The sequence below is a fragment of the Trachypithecus francoisi genome, unplaced genomic scaffold, assembly GCF_009764315.1.
Source record: "Trachypithecus francoisi isolate TF-2019V2 unplaced genomic scaffold, Tfra_2.0 Lachesis_group13, whole genome shotgun sequence".
In the NCBI taxonomy this organism is placed as follows: domain Eukaryota; kingdom Metazoa; phylum Chordata; class Mammalia; order Primates; family Cercopithecidae; genus Trachypithecus; species Trachypithecus francoisi.
This window is the reverse complement of record NW_022681458.1, coordinates 91074700-91094764: the sequence shown is the minus strand read 5'-3', so window position 1 is coordinate 91094764 and position 20065 is coordinate 91074700. Positions and strand designations below refer to the sequence as shown.

Below are 20065 nucleotides of genomic sequence, written 5' to 3'. Positions count from 1 at the left end.
ATAATTAAAATTTAAAGAAAGAAAGAAAAAAATTATTTGACAAAGGCATTTTTTTATCCCACTTTGTCAATGGAGATATAGCAATAGCCTGGGATTTCAACAGCCCTCAGAATAGTAGGAAAAATCTTTTTACATCATTTTGCCATATTTCTGTTTTAGTATGTTTTATGTTAATACATTTTTTTTTTATTCCCTCCCACCATCCCTACAAAAACACAGCTAATGGCTTTAAATTATGTTTCAAAGTAGTATTCAGTACAAAACAAATTAAAGAATCCCTAAGTAATATAATTCTTTGTGGTTGGGACATCTTTATTGATCCTTCTGACTTGAGGCTGTGAAAAATACGAAAATTTCAAACATATCCAAAATTCAGAGGAGCCCTATGAGCTCACTTGCTGTGACTTTCTGTTGTTGTTATTGAAAGAGAAGAAATAAGAAGAGAAAATATAGTATGAGTGTTATCACAAAATAAAATTTAATAAACTTTATGGAAGGGAATAAAACAAAAGAAATTACATCCACAGATTGCAAGGCTATGAAATAAATTGCTGGAACAGTATCAAGCAGCAAGTTAAAAAGATGGTAGATGAAGTAAATCTGATAGAACTAAATCAACATACTTTTAAAAAATATGACTGCCAAATTTAACACTGGATTTTGTTATAAGTTTGTGCTATAACAAATGTGCTTCTTTCTCCTCAATCTATTTTTATATTATTGGCAAAATATATATTTTATAATTTTGTACTGTACAATATGTTTTTGCTACATTATTTTTCTACTGCTAATGCAGATTATAAATAACAACATAGATTTATTTTGGCAATAAAATGCTTTCATTTTAATAATGTCCCAGAAAATATTGTAAGGCATATGAAAAATAGTATGCAACAATATAGCGTTAATGATCCCACATCTTTAATACATCCCTTGTGCATACAGAATTCACACTGATTTCAGTTAAAAGTGTGTGAAAGTGGCATGCAAGTAGGACAAGAGTGGCCCCTACATAAATATAGACATAGCCATTTGTTGAGAAATTTAAGTGTTCAAAACATAACCAAGAACACTTACAAAGTATTGAAAAGCTAGAGGCCAGCCACTACTTGTTCTTAGTTCCCCTTTTAACTCCTTATAATTTTCAAATGAGGAAGTATCAGTGTATTCTCCCAAACCACTCTAAATTCATTAGTAACAATTTCTACCATCCTTCTGCAAACATTTTACATACATCATGAGAAACAAAAGAAAGTTTCATACATAACTATGACTCCCCAAACCAATTGCTACTCACTCTTAATTATACTTTGTTTATGGCAAGTAGAAGTTACAGCCCTTAGGATTATCTGATGAGATACTTTCTAGTCTTCTCATAATGTCCCTCAATTACATGAAGCATTTAGAATTAATCATCTATAAGTAAAAAGAGATAGTTGCTATCAGAGGATGTATTTTATTTAAGAAAGTCCATTTTAATAAAAGAAGAAATCTTTAAAAGTAATTTTTGAATGCTGTAGTTCTGGGTGCCCATATAAGCCAATTTTACTATTTTGACTAACTTGACTGCTTGAGTCAAAAAAAAGGTTATCCTTATTGTCTGTCTAACAGCTAACTGGATTGACCTGACTGGTTTGATTATGATTACCATTTTAAAGAAGAGGACTGTTCTGCCCCATAGACACAGCTTGAGGAAGTAACTTAGTAACAGTTATTTTAAATATTGACAGTATTTAAAGGTATGAGAAACTAATAAAACAGATTTTATTACATAATTTCCTATAAAGTTTTCATTCATATAGTCATTCAAGGATGAGTTTTATATAATTAAAAAAAAAACACAACATGCAACATTGTCATAAAAGACAAAGGCAGAAATATAAAAGGAATAAGGGGTACACAGCATTTGTTTGAAACATTGATATGAAGTTTATTCCAATTACATGGGAGTGCAAGATAATGCATATCCTTACCCAGTAAATAGCTAAGTCATGCTCTGGGTCTCTGTAGAAGTCAAGGACCAACAAAATGTGAATTTGCAAACCAGCTGCTCTTAAACATAAAGTCTCTGGACTTCTACTCTCTTTTAGACTTAGAACTGGATATTATAACAAGTTGCACACAAAGGCAATTCCCTTGCAGTTTGTTTTGTTCCCTATGATGACTTACTTGTTAAATTAACCTTGCCTCATGATAAACTATGGACCAATTCAAAGAAAATTTCACTAACGTGGAAGAAATGAAAGGGTGTCAAAGAGCATTTTGGAAACAGTTTAAAATCTAAAGGGAAGGCATATTTTAACACTCTATGCATTTAGTTTTGCAGCAAGGTTAGCCAGAATAGTGATAATTTTGATCACTACTTATTGACCAGTGTTTTTCCCTTTAAAGACAGATTGTCTTCTCTAGAGAAGAGGTAGTAAATATATCAGTACATAGGGTAATTTCTATAATGGTATTACATTTTTAAAGCAAATACCAAAATAAAACTGCGTAAATAAGAAAATACATACTAACATGCAAATTAAGGTTGCCAAGAAACATTCTTAATGGACATCCTGGGTCTTAACAACATTTTGTGATATGTTCATTTAAAGAGTTTAAATTTGCAAACCATCTTTTAGAATAATTTCCTTTTCTTATTTCCTTTCACTGCCTCCACTTCCTATTATGAATTTTAAGGCCCCCACACAAAAGACAAGTTCAAGTATGCAGGTATGAAAAGAGGTTAACATTCCAAAAATACATTTTGCAACAACAACAACAATTAAATAGCAGATCATTTAAAGGGAACAAATAATTGTCTCAGAATTTGTTTCACATTAATAAAATTCGTTTCATTAAAGACTAACTGCAATGACTTATATAGTCACAAAATTAAGACTCTTAGTAGGAAAGACCATCAGTCTAAATTGTGAACAGTTTCAACCTTCTCTCCAATAGAACTGTATAAAGATAAGAGAGAATCATCACTTATAAACATTTCTAAGTGTTGCTTTAAATGTTAAACAAGATAATGTTGTTGGTTATAATATTAGTCACATTATACCCTTCAGAATTAACATCAGGATCGACAAATTGCATTCCTTTTTTTCCAGAACTACATTTCCACTTTGTCACATGAGTCCATATTATTATATGTCTGTGACTGAAATTACAGAATTCTAGTATGTGGCTTATACTGTAAGTTAAAACAGCCTCCAAACAGTAAAAGACTTGTTTCTCCTGCCTATAATCATTTGCTATCTTTAAATGAAGTTAATTAAAAACAAAGTATTTATGGAATATGTATTTTTCAAAGGTGCTTGGTGTGCTTGCCAAAAATAAAACTTTTCATTTAGTATATATCTAGATTTTAAGTATCATTTACACAATAAACTCTTAAGTCTTTAAAAAAAATAAGATGTATATCCCCTTATTTGAGGAAGATAAACTTATTACAGAAGGAAGGGGAAAGAATATGACAAATTAAAGTAAACATTTAAATATATCCATCAATAAAATATACATTATACCCTTTCCAAGATTGTCAGCTTTTGAATAAGAATGCAAAGCAAAACAGGTATGGACATCTGATGGTAAATGATAGATTGGTTTTGTGCACAGGTATCGAATGAGCCTCTCTTTATCGGCATGACATGGAAGACTAAAAACAAGGCTTTGAGAGGCCTTTAAAAACAAGTGACTTTTAAGAAGTTGAAAGAAGATGGTAATCTTGATGACTAGGAAATATATGTAAATGCTGTTACAGCTACCTGCCATAAAATGTAAATATCTTAAAATAGTTAAATGACCAAATTGTTAATGCTACTACAGAAAAAGCTGAACAGCTGTCTAGTCTAAATTTATACACCTTGGTGCACTCTTTGCAATTAAATACTTTAATGCGCACAAACAAGAAACCAGTAAAGCATATAGAAAAATGTTTTGCCTAATGTTTTCTTTCTCATGCAAGTATGTGCTGTACATGTAATAAATATATTTTTGTTTGCTGGAAGATGCTCTTCTGTGTTCTAACAAAGTATTCAGTAATGGCAGGTTATATGTTTATTAAAGTGCCTAATGGATATAACTCTTTTAAAATGTCTTAACTGAAAGTTTTATAAGCTTCACTAGATGACAGAAGAATCTCACAAGCCAGTATCACATGTTCACTTTTAAAATTTACTAAGCCCATATTTTTTAATTGTATCAAATATTTGAAATGACTTACAGAATTACAGGTATCCTCATTATCAGCTAAACAGGTTCGTAATGGGGTACATATAGTGAACATAAAGGCAGGGGGGATGTGGTGAGGTTGTAATGGGGTTCAAGATATATATATAATTCATCAGTAATATGGAACTTCTTTCCATGGTCAAGATTACTGAACTGGTGCATGCTTTCAGTGCCTAAATATTGAAAGGCTTGGGGAGAAAAGAAGATACTATAAAATTAATTATCATCATTTTCAAAAATAGGCTTCATGACATGTGCTAGCAGAAAAGGACTTTGATGGCTGGACTTATTGGAGTTTTAGAAAATGCATGCACTGTGGACATTTAGAAACAAGAGCAATTTTTTAAAAGATATTTATGTAAAAAGGGTCAATTTCAATAATTTCTTGGATCATAGTGAATCTAAGGCTTCCTTGATAATATAAAACATAGGTCACCAATTCCATAATTATAGCCACTGGAAAAACGGTGAAGACTTAATAAGATGAAGAGGAGTGTTGATTAGAAATAAGGCAGCTCAATCTCCAAATTCTTTATAATTTTCTGCATTAAAATGCTACAATTTTAGTCAACAAATATTTTCTGAATCTATGAGTTTATTTTTTGGTGCAAGCTTTCAAAATCATTTGTTTCAACTTTTTTCAATAGTCATTTTGTAAAAACACCTCCTGAATATCAAAGTTGAGTGTGTCCACATAAAACAAAAATCCTTAGCATGATTTAAAGAATTTGTTGAAGGGCCAGAACATTCAGATATCCAAAGACAGAGACTGAAAGAAGCAATGGAAAGATACTCAATCTTGTTGGCGGGAAATACTGACCCTGCGTTTGTATTAAGTGAAATAGATGAATTCCCGTCTGGAAGTGCTTAGCATTACACTCGGGAGGATTGGTACCACATCCTTACTATCTGACTTTAGATTCCTGGATGTATGTAGTTGTGCTCAGATTGATTAAAGGGAGAACAACACCCCATTTTATATTTCACATAACCAGCTATGCTTGGGCTTCTCTTTACTATTCTCTCTCACTGCTGAAAACATTTTGAGGTTTTTTGCTTGTTTGTATTTGTTTTTGCCAACCTCAAATGAGCTAACAGTACTGACTAAACAAAAAGCAAAACACTTTGAATACAACAGCTGTGCCAGGAAAGAAATAAAAATATTAAAATCTGAGGAGACTATATAATTTCTGCATTAAGATTTCTGAGATTTTTTTTGGCACTATCAATACATTTGGTAAGTTTGAAAAGTCATTCTGGCAACATTAACATATATTAAAATGTTTATACACTCCAACTTTAAGTGTAAATTTAGCTTCCAGCAAATAAATACCAAAGCTGGATTTGGCTTCTATCGGTATTTCTATTTTCTTATTAGTTTTTTTTTTCCCAGATTTTTCAATTGATTACAACATGCTCAAGTAGACTTTCTAGTCAATTCACCCAAATTCCAACAGGAATTGGTTTATAAATTGGTTCCAACTGGAACTGGTCATTTGGAATTTCCAGCATGGGAAATTATTTTATATGTGCCTTGTAAGTACCCTAAATTACAAATTGATGTGTCTAAATCTATGAAGAAAACAAAATGTACTGTTATCATGTAAATGTTGCACTTAAAAATATCTATATGATTGGGCATCTAATATCCATCTAGACTCAAGGGCATAATGTAATTTTTTTTGCCCCTTACTTAGCATAAAATGACAGCAGCCCATTAGCACAGTAAATACTGTGCTATGTTAGCCAAGTTAAGATGATTGGTTTATCCTAGCACTGCTATGGCAAATTGTCAACAGATGAATATTTTTTGTTTCATCAGACTCAAAGCCTATGTCGGGAGTCATGGCTATATCCCCCAGGTGATCCTCGGTTCCTATGGGGTTTGTAAGTGTCCTGGTATGAGTCAGGGTAATCTTCTTCCACAAGAGGGTAATGATCTCGGCTATGCTGAGAACTGGAAGACAAGCGGTTCCTACTCTTCCGAGCCCTTTCATTGTGATAATTTTCATCAGAGGTCATTAGACTTCGTCTTTCAATTGGAGAGTTCTCTGTGGAGTGGTTGCTGTGCCTCATTCGCTGACTCTAAAAATATCAGATAGTTCATTGATTAAATAATGTCAGCTTCATTCATCTAAACATGTAAATGTATGTAAAATCATAGGATCTGTACAATAAGATGCTAAATATCTGACTTAATGAGGCATTCTGATGCACCAATGGTCTGCTCAGAATATCTGGTCTTATTTATTTGGGACACAACATGAAAAGATGCCAGAGTGTTGATAGTTTATGAGTTTAATTCCACAGTGCTGAATGACTATGCTTCCTATTACAAATGTAGAATTGAAAGCTAACTGTTAAATGGAACTTAATATATTTAGGAAGGTCTAATAAGTCCATTTCTATTGCAAAAATGAAAATTATTTTACTATTGGGAAATAAAGTTCAGAATAGCATTTATTATTTCTCTCCTGAATTGATATAATATTTCTCTTTCTAAAGTAACACACCTCACCTTGATCTGAGTATTCCTTATACCTTTTAAAACATTTTAATAAAATTATTATTTGTGCTGTTCATAAAATAAAGTGTTTCTGCATCCTACATTAATGTAATAATCTTTCCAAGGGTGTATACAAGAATTATGAAGCCAGCTAATTGATACATTTATAAATCTTGCTTCCTCAACTAAAATGTCCTGCAAAATAATCTTCCAATATAAACTAAATTCCTCTAATACCATTAATAGAAATTAGTATTTTAAGATACTTATTTGAAGGCTCAGAAAATGTTATTTAACATTTTTCTTCACTATGAGAAAACATTTATCTACTTGTGTCTACCGGTTTAGGTAGGTCACATCAGTTAAGGCACAGGATCCTGGTGAAATCATGGGCCGACACATCTCATCTAAAGTACACTCAGATTCAGGCAGAAGGAAATTCATTTGACAGGTCACAGACTGTGCCTTTAACCTCAGTCAGGTGCCTCACAATGAAGTGTCAATTGTTACTGGGAGAAGAAATAGGCCACAGAATAAAGGACAATACGTTAACTCATTAATGAAACAGGGAGGGCCACTCTAGGTGGATGTCTTAGCAGTGGTGAGTCAAGATTGTTGTATTCAATACGAAAGTGCAACACTGCATTTCCACCTACATTACAGAAGTGCATTGCTTCATGCATCTATTTCTCATTCCGTAATGTACAATTCAGAGCCAATCCAAACTAGTCAGCAGTAATGTACACTCAGATCAGCCCACAGGAAGTGAAACAAGGCATGAAATAGTCCCAATGCATGCATATGTGCTGTACATTACCATAGTACATTTCTCGTGTTCATTTCTAGTTTCAAAAGCTATTCATTTGCATGGCAGTTTTTCTGCTTACAAAGATGCAATTTTGTAACAGAGTAATACAGCTATAATAGCATTTCAGAGAGTGCCATTTATCTCCGAGTTAACTCTGTATGATCGACAATTACGACTATCATTATAATCCATTAAAACAAAACTCGTCATCATACAAGAGGGCTCAATTGACTACATGTTCCTCAGTTTGCTGCAGGTTTGGCCACATTCCAGTAGCTACTTGATGAATGGTAAATAATAATTGATGTAGAAAGGCAGGCCCATTTTGTACCATAAGGTCTCTGGCTCCCTATCTCTCCCTTTGAGTACAGCACCAGAACAGCAGAAGAGAGAACCTCTTGATCCTGTGTTCATCCTCAGCTTCCCTAAAAGACATGTGCCACAGCCACTTACAAAGGTGGGCCCCTGCACAGCCCCGAGAAAACTCAGGGATCAGTTACTGTTTCTGAACAGAGCAGCTCTACTTATATCCACACTGTCTTGTGCAAGGTAGAGAGCAGGCCTAGCAACCTGGGTGGGGCAGGATTAGTTAAGGGCAGTCGAAAGGCCTATCTGCATCTATATATCTTACTTAGCTATTGTGTAATCCTTGAGAAGTGGCATTAAGAAGTAATGAAGGGGCCAGGAGTGGTGGCTCGTGATGGTAATTTCAACATTTTGGAAGGTCAAGGCGGGAAGACTGCTTGAAGCCAGGAGTTTGAGACCATCCTGGGCAACGAAGTGAGACACTGTCTCTCCAGATTTTTTTTTTTTAACTATCCACATGCATGGTATGTGCCTGTAGTCCCAGCTATTTGGGAGGCTGAGGCAGCAGGACTGCATAAGCCCATGAGTCCAGGAATTTAAGGCTGCAGTGAGCTATGATCATATCACTGCATTCCAGCCTGGACAACAGAGTGAGACTATGTCTCTAAAAAAAGTAATGGGCAGGTACATTGAGTAGGCGTTAAGTTTCCCAGCAGAGTTTAGACACAGGAGGAGTTAATTTACCTAAGTAAAATCCATTATAAATTCACAGAGAGCAAAGTTCTCAGGAAATTGTCAGTCTCTGGGTAGTTTTCTCTAGGATAGATCATAATTAGATAATATTTAAGATTTTTAAATATAATGTGCACAATTCCCTCTTCAGATTAAGGATGACTCCAGTCTCCATCCTAATCAAGTTCCCACAGAATCTTACATGTAAGGTTGTAAAAAGCACGAGCAAAAAAGTGACAATACCTGTAACCCAGAAATTGCTGTGGGATATGGTGAGAGTGCCGTGGAGCCCAAATTCCTTCCCAGCAGTGGGGTCATGGGTGTGCTACTCGTTGTGTGGGTGGCACGCCAGTATGCCTCCAGGTACTCCCCTAGATGTTCACATGCATCCTCAAGCTGATTTTCATCCAATATAACATCAAACATTTCCTGTAGACGACAAGAAAATCCACTTTACTTCCATTTTAGGTTTTAGGCAATGAAACCTAAAATTCCACTTAACACAGATAATAGCATTTTTAATAGCTATTCACTAACATCAAATTTGAGGTGCTATATGGGCTGTTTCTAAAGTTAAGGTCAAGTGAAGGGTTACACAGTATTCCATGAACAAATGTGGACATTAATATAAAAGTGAGAGTGTTCATTCAATATTTGGATCTTTCTTTCTTTCTTTTTTTTTTTTTTTTTGAGATGGAGTCTCATTCTGTTGCCCAGGCTGAAGTGTGGTGGCACGATCTTGGCTCACTGCAACCTCTGCCCACTGGGTTCAGGTGATTCTCCTGCCTCAGCCTCCCAAGTAGCTAGGATTACAGGTGGCTGCCACTGCACCCGGCTAATTTTTTTGTATTTTTTTAGTAGAGACAGGGTTTCACCATCTTGGCCAGGCTGGTCTTGAACTCCTGACCTCATGATCCACCTGCCTCAGCCTCCCAAAGTGCTGGGATTACAGGCATGAGCCACAGAGCCCGGCTGGATCTTTCATTATTTAGAAAGAAAAAGATGAAGTAAGTGTAAATGTGTTATAGGTAAAATATAATGAAAACCTGTGTGTATTCACATCTTTAGCCATATATTCCTATAGAGCTGCACTCTACATGCTTCAGAATATGAGAGAAGCAAGTTTGTGGCACTGAGAAGGGAGTTCTAGACATGTTTTGGGCAATGACCACATCATTGGAATAAATATTTCTTCTCCTAAGGTAACTATGTTGAAGGAAATAACATTTACTTAGATAATTTTCAGAATGCTTGTGAAAATAACATTATATGTCTTAAGATAAAACACTAAGGAAAGAAAGTTTAGGATTAATAACAGAAAACCACATGGCAGTGGTTTGCTACCACAAGATCATTTTGTGAAATGGTTAAAAAAGAACAAGGGGTGTTTAATTGGGGAAAGCAGGGGGTCACAAAAGAAGTATCTGCTGTCCATGTTTCAGCGAGTAAGGCCATTGTTCAACATCTGATCTGGACTCAGGAAGTTGTTCTGCCCCAGAGGAGCAGGGTGGCCCCCCTGTCATTACAGTTTGGCTGGGAACATAGACAGGATATACCCCAGACATACACTCTTCAGAGGGAAATCAGAAAACTTTGGCACCACACAAAGAGAAAAGTCATTCCACAGGTAAGTGTTAGCACATCTCAATTTTCTCTTCTCTTCTCTTTTCTTTTCTTTTCTTTCAGAAAGAGTGTTGCTCTGTGGCCCAGGGTGGAGTGCACTGGAGCAAACACAACTCACTGCAGCCTGAAACACCTGGGCTCTAGCGATCCTCCCACCTCAGCTTCCTGAGTAGCTGGGACCACAGACATGCATCACTGCACCTGGCTAATTTTTTTAACTTTTTGTAGAGGTAAGATCTTACCATGTTGCCCAGGCTGGTCTCAAACTCCTGGGCTCCAGCGATCCTCCTGCCTCGGCCTCCCAAAGTGCTGGGATTACAGACATGAGTCACCATGCCCGGCTCACATCTCAACTTTCAATAGAAGGATTGAAATGCCTTTCCCACCACCTTCATCTGTTTTTATGAACTCATTTTACCAAAATAAGAAGCTCCCAGGAATGAATCAAAGACAGGGTCACTGCCATCGGCACTGATAAAGCTGGCTGAATTTAGGTTAATGGCAACTGGATAATGTGAAGTTCATGGTGTCTCAGCTCAGTCATTCTCTTCTGTGCTTAGAACAAGGACTCCTGAAGCAGAAGTCACCATGGAAACAATCTCTCTCCCAACATTTACTATTTAAATGTTTCATCACATCAATTTTTATGGAAAATTTTGGCCTTAAATTGGAAAGCCATTTGGGGTTCTTGGAACAGGACTAGGAAAAGAATAAGATGACTTCAGTCCAAATGGACTCATGTTTGAGAAGACTCAGCCAGTTCAACTCAGGTGGAAAATTACCCCCAACCAAGAACAGTTATTAGTAAATTTCAGAGTTTTTTTGCATATTTTATTCATTCATAAAATATTTACGCAGTCCCTATTTTCTTCTAGGCACTGTGGGTATACAGTGGCAAGGAAAACAGGCAACATCTTATGCTCAAAAAGCATAAAGTGTGGAAGGAGAGATAAGTATTAAAATCCATAATAATCTATGTCACGCTGGGACTTTAATTCAGAAAAATAAAGAGACTGAGCCAGTTAACGTTTGAAGCGGCAGCATAAAGTTCTGGATTTAGAAGGAGGCTTGGAGAGATGTGTGAAAACTGAACTTACAAGGAAGGTGAAGTTATGAGTAAGCCAAAGAATGTTATCTGTAGATGGACGAGAATAAAACAAAAAAAGAGAAGCAGAGGCGCAATGGAAGAAAGAGATCATATAGCCATGAGGGCCAGGGAAAGCAGCTACTGCCTAGAGTTTCTGTCAACATACAGGCTTACAATAAATCCCGTTTTCCACTAAAGTAACCCAAGGGAATTGCTTGTCTCTTGCAATCAAAAGCCCCTCCCCCACTTGTGTAAACGTTCAGCAGTAACAAATATAGAATATCAGAACTGTCCATGACACTTTGACATAAATAGAAGCATCGAGGTGCTGACTTGAGTGAGACAATGACAGCTCTACCCCAAAGAACATCCACAGACTCAGATGGCACAGGAGGAAGAAAGAGGAAACGAGGCAGCACCAGAACAAAGGACCAGTCTCTCGGTCATTCCAGGCTAAAGTGTGCTGCAAGTTCTACACTTTATGTGATCTGGAGTTGGTTGTTTATATCATTTTATGTGAAACATAAAATTTAATCACATAGGTCTCATATAATACGGGTTTGATTAGTCTCAACAAGTCATTTTCTTGCTGTTTCTTAAAGTGCCAAACTGAAAAACCTTCCAAGGATACCTGGGCTGGATGGGCCCTGACATTCACAGCCAGGATTGCAAAGCCCAAGGAGGGTAAGCAGCACCTATGGCAGAATGTTATTTGAATGAGGTTTATATCTACTTGGCCGTTCTACCTGTTGCACCGTCACTGTTGTAGACATAGTGGCACATTTAATTACCTTAAGTTTAATAAAGCGCTTCTCTTTGCCAATGAATGGATAGGATTTGTATGTATCAGCACATGGCTGTGTGCTTAAGCCTCAGTCATTTCTAGGAAACTGCTTTTGCACTGCTAAAAGACAGATATAGGTTGGAAGATGACTTGAAACTGCTTTTAGGCTTTCAAAAAACACAGAGAAAAGCAAATTTCTGCTTCTGAATGAATAGTGACATATGTGGCTTATTTTCAACTAGGAAGAATTTCACAGCCTGTGTATCTGTCACAATTTTTCTCTTTAGCTGTTTGGGAAATAACACAGCTGAGTAGACCAGAGTGATAGAAACTCAGTATCAGGGGAAACAATTTTTAAAAATCATACAAGAAATGCAAAGAGAAGCAACCCAATGAATTATGCAAACCAGCTTTGCCAATTTTTCATAAATTTAAAGGTTCAAGGGCAGTCAACTCCTTACTATGCAATATGTGGCCTGCAGCATGGGCTATGGATGCAGAGAGCTCCAAATCAGCAGAAGTCCCGGGCAGCGAACAGTTACCAACTCAGTGAACTATTCCCTTGGTGCAGCCCAAGAGAAGGGCATGGCTGAGCTGTTTTCAAAGCACGGCCACAGGGAACACCTCTGCCCTTCTATGATGGGATGTTCTCTTCAGCTGAGGTAGGCAGAACGGTGTGGCTGCCAAAGTAAATAAGTAGTGAATAGGAGAATCAAATCAACCCTCAAAACATCAGGCACATTAGGCTCCCTTTCTGGATAAGCTCTTTCAAGAAAATTAAAAAATAAAATAAAAGCACTGTAAATAACCCAGAGTGAAAAACATGCCTCTAGCTCATTTAGTGGTTATGAGCTAAAACGGCAGGGAAGAAAGAAAGGGGAAGAAAGACTGAAAGTGAATAAAATGGAAATGAATACTTGCAAGGTCTTAAAAAAAAGTATTTAACCAACTGTTTGGTTCTCCATTCACACAGTAAGATGTAACACTCTTTACTACGGAAGCCATCTGAATTAGGGTGACCAATTATTGTGGTTGCTGGGGATCTCAGTGTTTCTGGGATGAGACTATCACTGCTAAACCTTGAAAATCCTGAGCTAATGGTGGGTCGCCCTACTTTTTACAGAAGATACAGTGCTCTTCGAGTCCTACCTGGAGGAAATGAAGCATATTCTATTTATTTCTTTTCAATTCTTTTTGGAGGGAAGATATATAAAAGACACTGGGTAAGTCTTCCTTAATGACTATAAAATACATATTTTTTAGCATGGAGGGGAGAATCTCATTAAAACTAACATATATTGTCTGATTTTTTTAATCTAGAAAGCAGCTATTGAATATTTTTAATAAAAAGTATATAAAATGTAGAAACTAATTTTGAAGTTTAATTTTAACTGTTTTTTTTGGAGATAGGGTCTCACTCCCACACCCAGGCTGGAGTGCAGTGGCGTAATCTCCGATCACTGCAGCCTCTGTCTCTGGAGCTCGGGTGATTCTCACGCCTCAGCCTCCTAAGTAAGTGGGACTACAGGTATGCACCACCACGCCCAGCTAATTTTTTGTAGTTTTTGGTAGGGATGGGTTTTCCCCATGTTGCCCAGGCTAATATCGAACTCCTGGGCTCAAGTGATCCACCTGCCTCAGCCTCCCAAAGTGCTGGGATTACAGGCATAAGCCACTGTGCCTGAACTTAACTTTTTAAAGTTGGTTCATTACTGAATATTAGCTAGACAGGGGATTAAATGTACCAAAACTCTCCCATGCATATAATAATAATTATAATTATATGCATCGCTTTACATTTATTTGTTGTACATAGATAAAACTGCATGTTGGGCATTTTTCTTATTTCTAAGTGGTAAAAAGAAATAATATGGGTAAGCATACTTTTGTTTCCTTGTTATTGGAAAATATAGAGACCCTGAGACCTACAACAACAACAACAACAAAAAAAGGGAGCACTTTGGGAGGCCAAGGCAGGAGGATCAGTTGAGCCCAAGGGTTCAAGACCAGCCCAGGGAACAGGGCAAAACCCTGTCTCTACAAAAAATCAAAAAATGAGCTGGGCTTAGTGGTGCATTCCTATGGACTCCTACTGGGGAGGCTGAGGTGAAAGAATTGCTTGAGCTGGGGAGGTCATGACTGCACCACCGCACTCCGGCCTGAACAACAGAGCAAGACCCTGTCTCAACAAAACAAAACAAACCACGCACAAAAAAAAAGACTGGCAAGTACTCTTCAGTAAAATAAAATGGCTGAATGGTACAACATGTAATGCTAATTATAAAAATAATCAACCAATGTTTCTTTCATATCAAAACTCCATTCTTTACATTATTAAAGGTTTTGACATTCTGAGTACTTAACTCACTGCTCAACTAATGATGGGAAATTAGACTCCGAGTTGAAGGGCTTTTAAAAGATCTATGATGGGTGCAGTGGCTCACACCTGTAATCCCAGCACTTTGGGAGAACAAGGTGAGCAGGTCACCTGAGGTCAGGAGTTCGAGACCATCTCTTCTTTTAAAAAATACAAAAATTAGGCCGGGCGCGGTGGCTCAAACCTGTAATCCCAGCACTTTGGGAGGCCGAGACGGGCGGATCACGAGGCCAGGAGATCTAGACCATCTTGGCTACCACGGTGAAACCCCGTCTCTACTAAAAAATACAAAAAACTAGCCGGGCGAGGTGGCGGGCACCTGTAGTCCCAGCTACTTGGGAGGCTGAGGCAGGAGAATGGCGTAAACCCTAGAGGCAGAGCTTGCAGTGAGCTGAGATCCGGCCACTGCACTCCAGCCTGGGCGACAGAGCCAGACTCCGTCTCAAAAAAAAAAAAAAATACAAAAATTAGCTGGGCATGGTGGCACATGCCTGTAGTCCCAGCTACTTGGGAGGCTGAGGCAGGAGAATCGCTTGAACCCAGAAGGCGGAGGCTGCAGTGAGCTGAGATTGCGCCACTGCACTCCAGCCGGGGTGACAGTAGTACTGGGCTCTAGCAGTTAGTCCCAGGCAGTTTCCACTTTAATGAGCTAAACAGGAAAGATCATCATCATTCTTGCCAGTAATTAGTGAGGGTAAAATGAGGGCAAAACATATATAACTTTGATCCTTTTGACTTCCTCTCTCTTGATAATTTGTGACACTTGTTGTGAAACCAAACATATTTTTCTCCCCACACCGCTCCATCCTGTCCATTTGTATTCTTCAAACATTACACCATCTACCAACATTAGTGCCTACAGAAAAGGCATCCCATGCTTTTGTTAAAGTCAGATTAATTGGATGAGTTAGATCATAGCACTGGTGGGAATGAACTACCCCTAACTCGATATACCCAAGTCCAGTGGCTGAAATCCCTGGAAAAGGTGGGCTGAGAGAAACTGGATCCCATGTGGTCTTGTTTCATGAAGCAGACATCTGAAATTGATTACCTTCCTTTTCAAAAGCAGTGTTAGGACTTAAACTGTGGACATCCAGGGGCTGTGAATAATGAATGCACCAATGAGGAGAGCACTTCAAATAGACAGGTAAATCCACACGATTCTAAATAATTCAAATCAAATGACTGGAAGAGGGCAGTGGAAAATTACTACTGTGAGAGCAATCTGATCAAGGATAACCAGGCACTATCATTTGCTCCAGAATTCTTGTGTTTCATAGGATAAATCTGAGTCCATTCAGCAGTGGAAAATAAAGGGTGACAGAAGAGAGCTCCCATGGTTACTGTAACGTTAGAGGTTTGCAAGACTCTACTGAGGAGATGAGTTCCCTTCTCCCAGAAAGATCGATCAATGTCATTTTACACACACAAAAACATTACACAGCTCAAACTGCCACAGGGTCAGCTTTGGGTAACACAAGCCAGATTGTAACTAAGTAGGATTAAAGGATTACATTTCATTTATATGTTCAATTGTCTCTCTCAGCTTTTCTTCTTATTACCATAGTACTGGGGAAGTTTATACTTGGCCTTCTTAAAAAAATATACTATTCTCAACTTATCTGAAGAGAAAAAGAATACCAATACTTGGTAGAAGCAAAAAGAAATAAAAAATATATAGCGTATAGATGTGTAATGGCAATATAAAATCAGCCTGGTCATATTAAAAAATAAGATGAGATGGGTTTGCAGGTCCTATTCCCATAGGCCCCCTTTTGTCTGCATCCCATCTTTTCTTCTGTGAATTCTGAATGGGCAACGAGAGGATAGTCCCCCCTCTTCCAAAGTAGAACTATCCAGGAGCCCATTTCCCCCACTCATCTTACTGTCCATGACAGATTTTAAATGGTCACAAATTCCTTGACATTTCCTCATGGAGATGAAGACTTATATCCCCTCTGCTTGAATTTAGGCAGCCTCTGTGACTTTTTTTTTTTTTTTTTTTTTTAAAGAGACAAGTCTCATTCTGTCGGGTGGAGTGCAGTGGCATAATCCTGGCTCACTGCAGCTCCAAATCCCTGGGTTCAAGCAATTCTCTCACCTCAGCCTACCAAGTAGCTAGGATTATGCCCAGCTAATTTTTTAAAATTTCCTTTCAGAGACAGGATCTCAGTATGTCTCCCAGGTTGAAGGGCAGTGGCACAATCACAGCTCAGTGCAGCGTTGAACTCCCGGGCTCAGGCGATCCTCCTGCTTCAACCTCCTGAGTAGCTGGGACTACAGGCACTCACCACTGCACCCTGCTCTTTGTGACTATTTTGATAAACAGAATGCTGTGGAAATGATGCAGTCTGGTATCTATGCCCAGGCCGTAAGAGATTGGAATCTTTGCTCTTGGAGCCTGGAGCTGCCGTGTAAGAATCCTGTATCCAAAAAGAGCTGGCTGAGCCCAGCCTTCAGCCATTCCTGCTAAGGTACCAGGTCAGCTGCCAGCTGAATACCACAAGTGGCCATTGTTTGAAGTCACTAAGTTTTGGTGGTTATTTTATTGCATAGTAATAGATAACCATAGTTTGGTCCTAGAACAAGGGGGTAACTTCAGTTTGCTGGCTAAATCAGGCCTGTCTCATGCCTTTATGAAGTTTGATTGGAACACAGCTACACCCATTTCTTTACACACTGTCTATGTTTGCTTTCCTGCTCAAGAGCAGAGATGAGGAGTTTTGCAAAGGGGTCTGTGTAGCCCACAAAGCCTAAGATATTACTATCTGGCCCTTAAAAAGTTTACTGATCTCTCTGATCTATTGCCTTACCCAATACTTTTCTTATCTTTTTTTTTTTTTGAGACGGAGTCTTGCTCCGTCGCCCAGGCTGGAGTGCAGTGGCATCGTCTCAGCTCACTGCAACCTCTGCCTCCCAGGTTCAAGCAATTCTGCCTCAGCCTCCTGAGTAGCTGGGATTACAGGTGCGTGCCACCATGCCCAGGTAATTTCTGTATTTTTAGAAGAGAGGGGGTTTCACCGTGTTGGTCAAGCTTGTCTCAAACTCCTGACCTTGTGATCCAGCCGCCTCGGCCTCCCAAAGTGCTGGGATTACAGGCATGAGCCACTGCACCCGGCCAAAACCCATATTTTTCTTTCCAGGAGAATATATAACTGACATATTGCCATTCATCATCTAGTCTTGCTAAACTAGGAGAAAGAGATCTTAAGCTGACTTTCACCCAGGCATGTAACCTTTGAAAAGCCAGTTCTCTTGGTCTCAGTTCCATCATTTGTAAAATGAGGAGATTGGACTAAGTCAACCTTTCCCTAGACATGTTCCACTGGACCCATAGGATACTCAATGGAAAAGCAGATCTGTAGTCACAATTTTAGGGGAAGCTCTGCATACTATTTGTCCTATTGGAGATATAAAACACACATTGGCATATTCAGGGTTCTGTAGTAAAGAAACCAGACTACCTTTGTTCACGTAAGTGTTTTCTCAAACATTTTTGGTATCAGGATTATTTTCCCATAACACTTACTGATATCACATGGGACCCATATGATAAATAATACAGTCTAGGAAATGCTATACTGGGTGCTCTTTAAAGTCTCTTTTTGCTTCAATAGTCCCTGGATCTAGGATTAATTCTTCTGGCTACAGAGTTAACTTTTTTCAGTGCTCTTACAGACTTCCCTTCCAAAAAATTGTTGCCTTTCATTTCTTAGCAATGTGATACTCTGCTAATGTAATTTGCTGACTTTTCAGACTGGAGATACGTTGGCCAATTAAGTAAGTTGCAAATTCTCCTAAAGGAGTTAAAACGACACAGTGATCACCAATCTTTGGATGACAATTATAATTATGGTCTTGAAGTAAAACGGGGGCAAATGCAGGCACTTTTTAAGGTTACTACTGGTTTTTATAATCCAAAGATTTCTTCCCACATGCCAAAATAGAGGATATGATTCCTTCTCAGCATTACTACCGTCTGGGCAGTATCAATTGAATATGTTTAATAAAGTAAACAGTGTTTAGAAAATGTTAAGTACAAGGTAACCTTATCCATCCAGACTGTCTGTTTAAAATTCCAGGTTATCTTACCAACTACATAAAAAGAGAAAGTGTTTATCCTACTGAGATAATGGTAAGGCAAGTCTGTCTTTCCAGTAATGGAGCTGTTTGAAATCTCTGACCTGGGTACAAGTCCTAAGGTAGTTCATTGTATGACTTGCTTTTACAGATGCAAATATCTTTTCTTGGTTCCAGCTATTTCAGATGTAACAAACCATATTACATGTACAACTACTCAATGATCAACCCTCTCAGCAGCTAAAATCCCTCAAATTTGATAGGACACAAGAATTTTCTCCAGTAATTATTAGAATAAATGTTAAGAAACTTATTTTCATAAAAATAAATTTCTCCAATAAATCTCTTGCATTTCTAATTCCCTTTAGGTGTCTGCTTCCCAGAAGACCAAACTGATATAATTATCCTTATAAGATTGTTCCAAAAATTGGAAATAATAACATAGTTCCTGGCTTTTGATAGCTAGACAACAAAGATTATCTTCCTTCAACTGTGAAACATTAAAAGGTCAGAGCTGGGCAATACATTCTTCTGTATTGTTCAGTGCTTTAATCATACATTCCACTGTATAATTGGGCTTCATTAGCAGGCAGCGTGAAGTTAAACTTCTTAACAGAGCATGCCATGCTCCAAGCTATCAAATTATCTTCAGGGTAGGTAACCAGGTACATGTGTGTACGGGTGGATGGGTTAGGGAATAGGAAATTATCTTTGGAGCCAGATAGATCTAGAATAGATTGAATCCTAATTTGCTATGTCACCTTAGGGAAATCGTTTAATCTCTCTGTTTTCAGTTGCCTAAACTATAAAATGGGGATAATACGGCCTATCTCACTAGGTAACTGTGAAGATTAGAGATAGTCTGTGTAAAGCATCTAGCACACTGTCTGGCCCATTGTAAGCATCGAATGAAAGGATGTATTATTACTCATATTGTCTGACCATCCTTTCTTTCATTCACTCATTCCACAAATATATATTATGGGTCTACTATGATAGGGAACTGACATACAACAGTGAGCCAGAGAGGCACAGGTTCTTACAGAGTCTACTGGACCGGACATGACATCATGCAAAGTATATCCAGTAATTATAATAAGAAAAGTTAGATGGTGCTTCTTATGTGCCTGGCACTGTTCTAACAGCTTTACCACATATTCATTCACTCAATCCTTACACCAATCCCATGAGATAGGTACTTGCCCAAGATTACATAACGAGTCAGTGTGGATTCAAAACCCAAATATCTGGCTCCAGAGTCTGTGCTTTTACAGGTTATGCTGTGTTGCCTCTCTAAACATTTGAATCAGACTTCATGCTTCCATAGAGCTTAAACAATCTTACACAACTATATAAAACAATCTAATGAATCCATTGAGTAAGAAGGACAGTTATTTCCTTTACATAGACACAGAAATAGTAAGTCAGTGGAAAAAGTGGAGAGACTGGCCACTGGGGACCCAGTGCCATGTGAGAGCAGTTCCCTCTCCTACCCTAGCCCGCCATTGTTCACCTTCCAACCTAGCAGCTGTTTTCTGGCA

At 38.0% G+C, this 20065-nt stretch overlaps 1 protein-coding gene across 6 annotated transcripts in view; it reads right to left on the bottom strand.

Annotated features, from left to right (window-relative positions):
- Nucleotides 1–455: 455 nt before the first annotated feature.
- The window catches only part of CACNB4 (calcium voltage-gated channel auxiliary subunit beta 4), a 271309-nt gene continuing 251699 nt past the window's right edge, over nt 456–20065 (bottom strand). For 5 of the 6 annotated variants that reach the window (XM_033231483.1, XM_033231484.1, XM_033231485.1 and 2 more), the window contains 2 exons: nt 8817–9002; nt 456–6306 (listed from right to left, as the gene is read on the bottom strand). In XM_033231483.1, the coding sequence (XP_033087374.1) occupies nt 6046–6306; nt 8817–9002 (447 nt within the window). In that variant the 3' untranslated portion in view covers nt 456–6045. The remainder of the gene's footprint in view (nt 6307–8816; nt 9003–20065) is intronic. The other variant, XM_033231487.1, reaches the window with a different exon arrangement.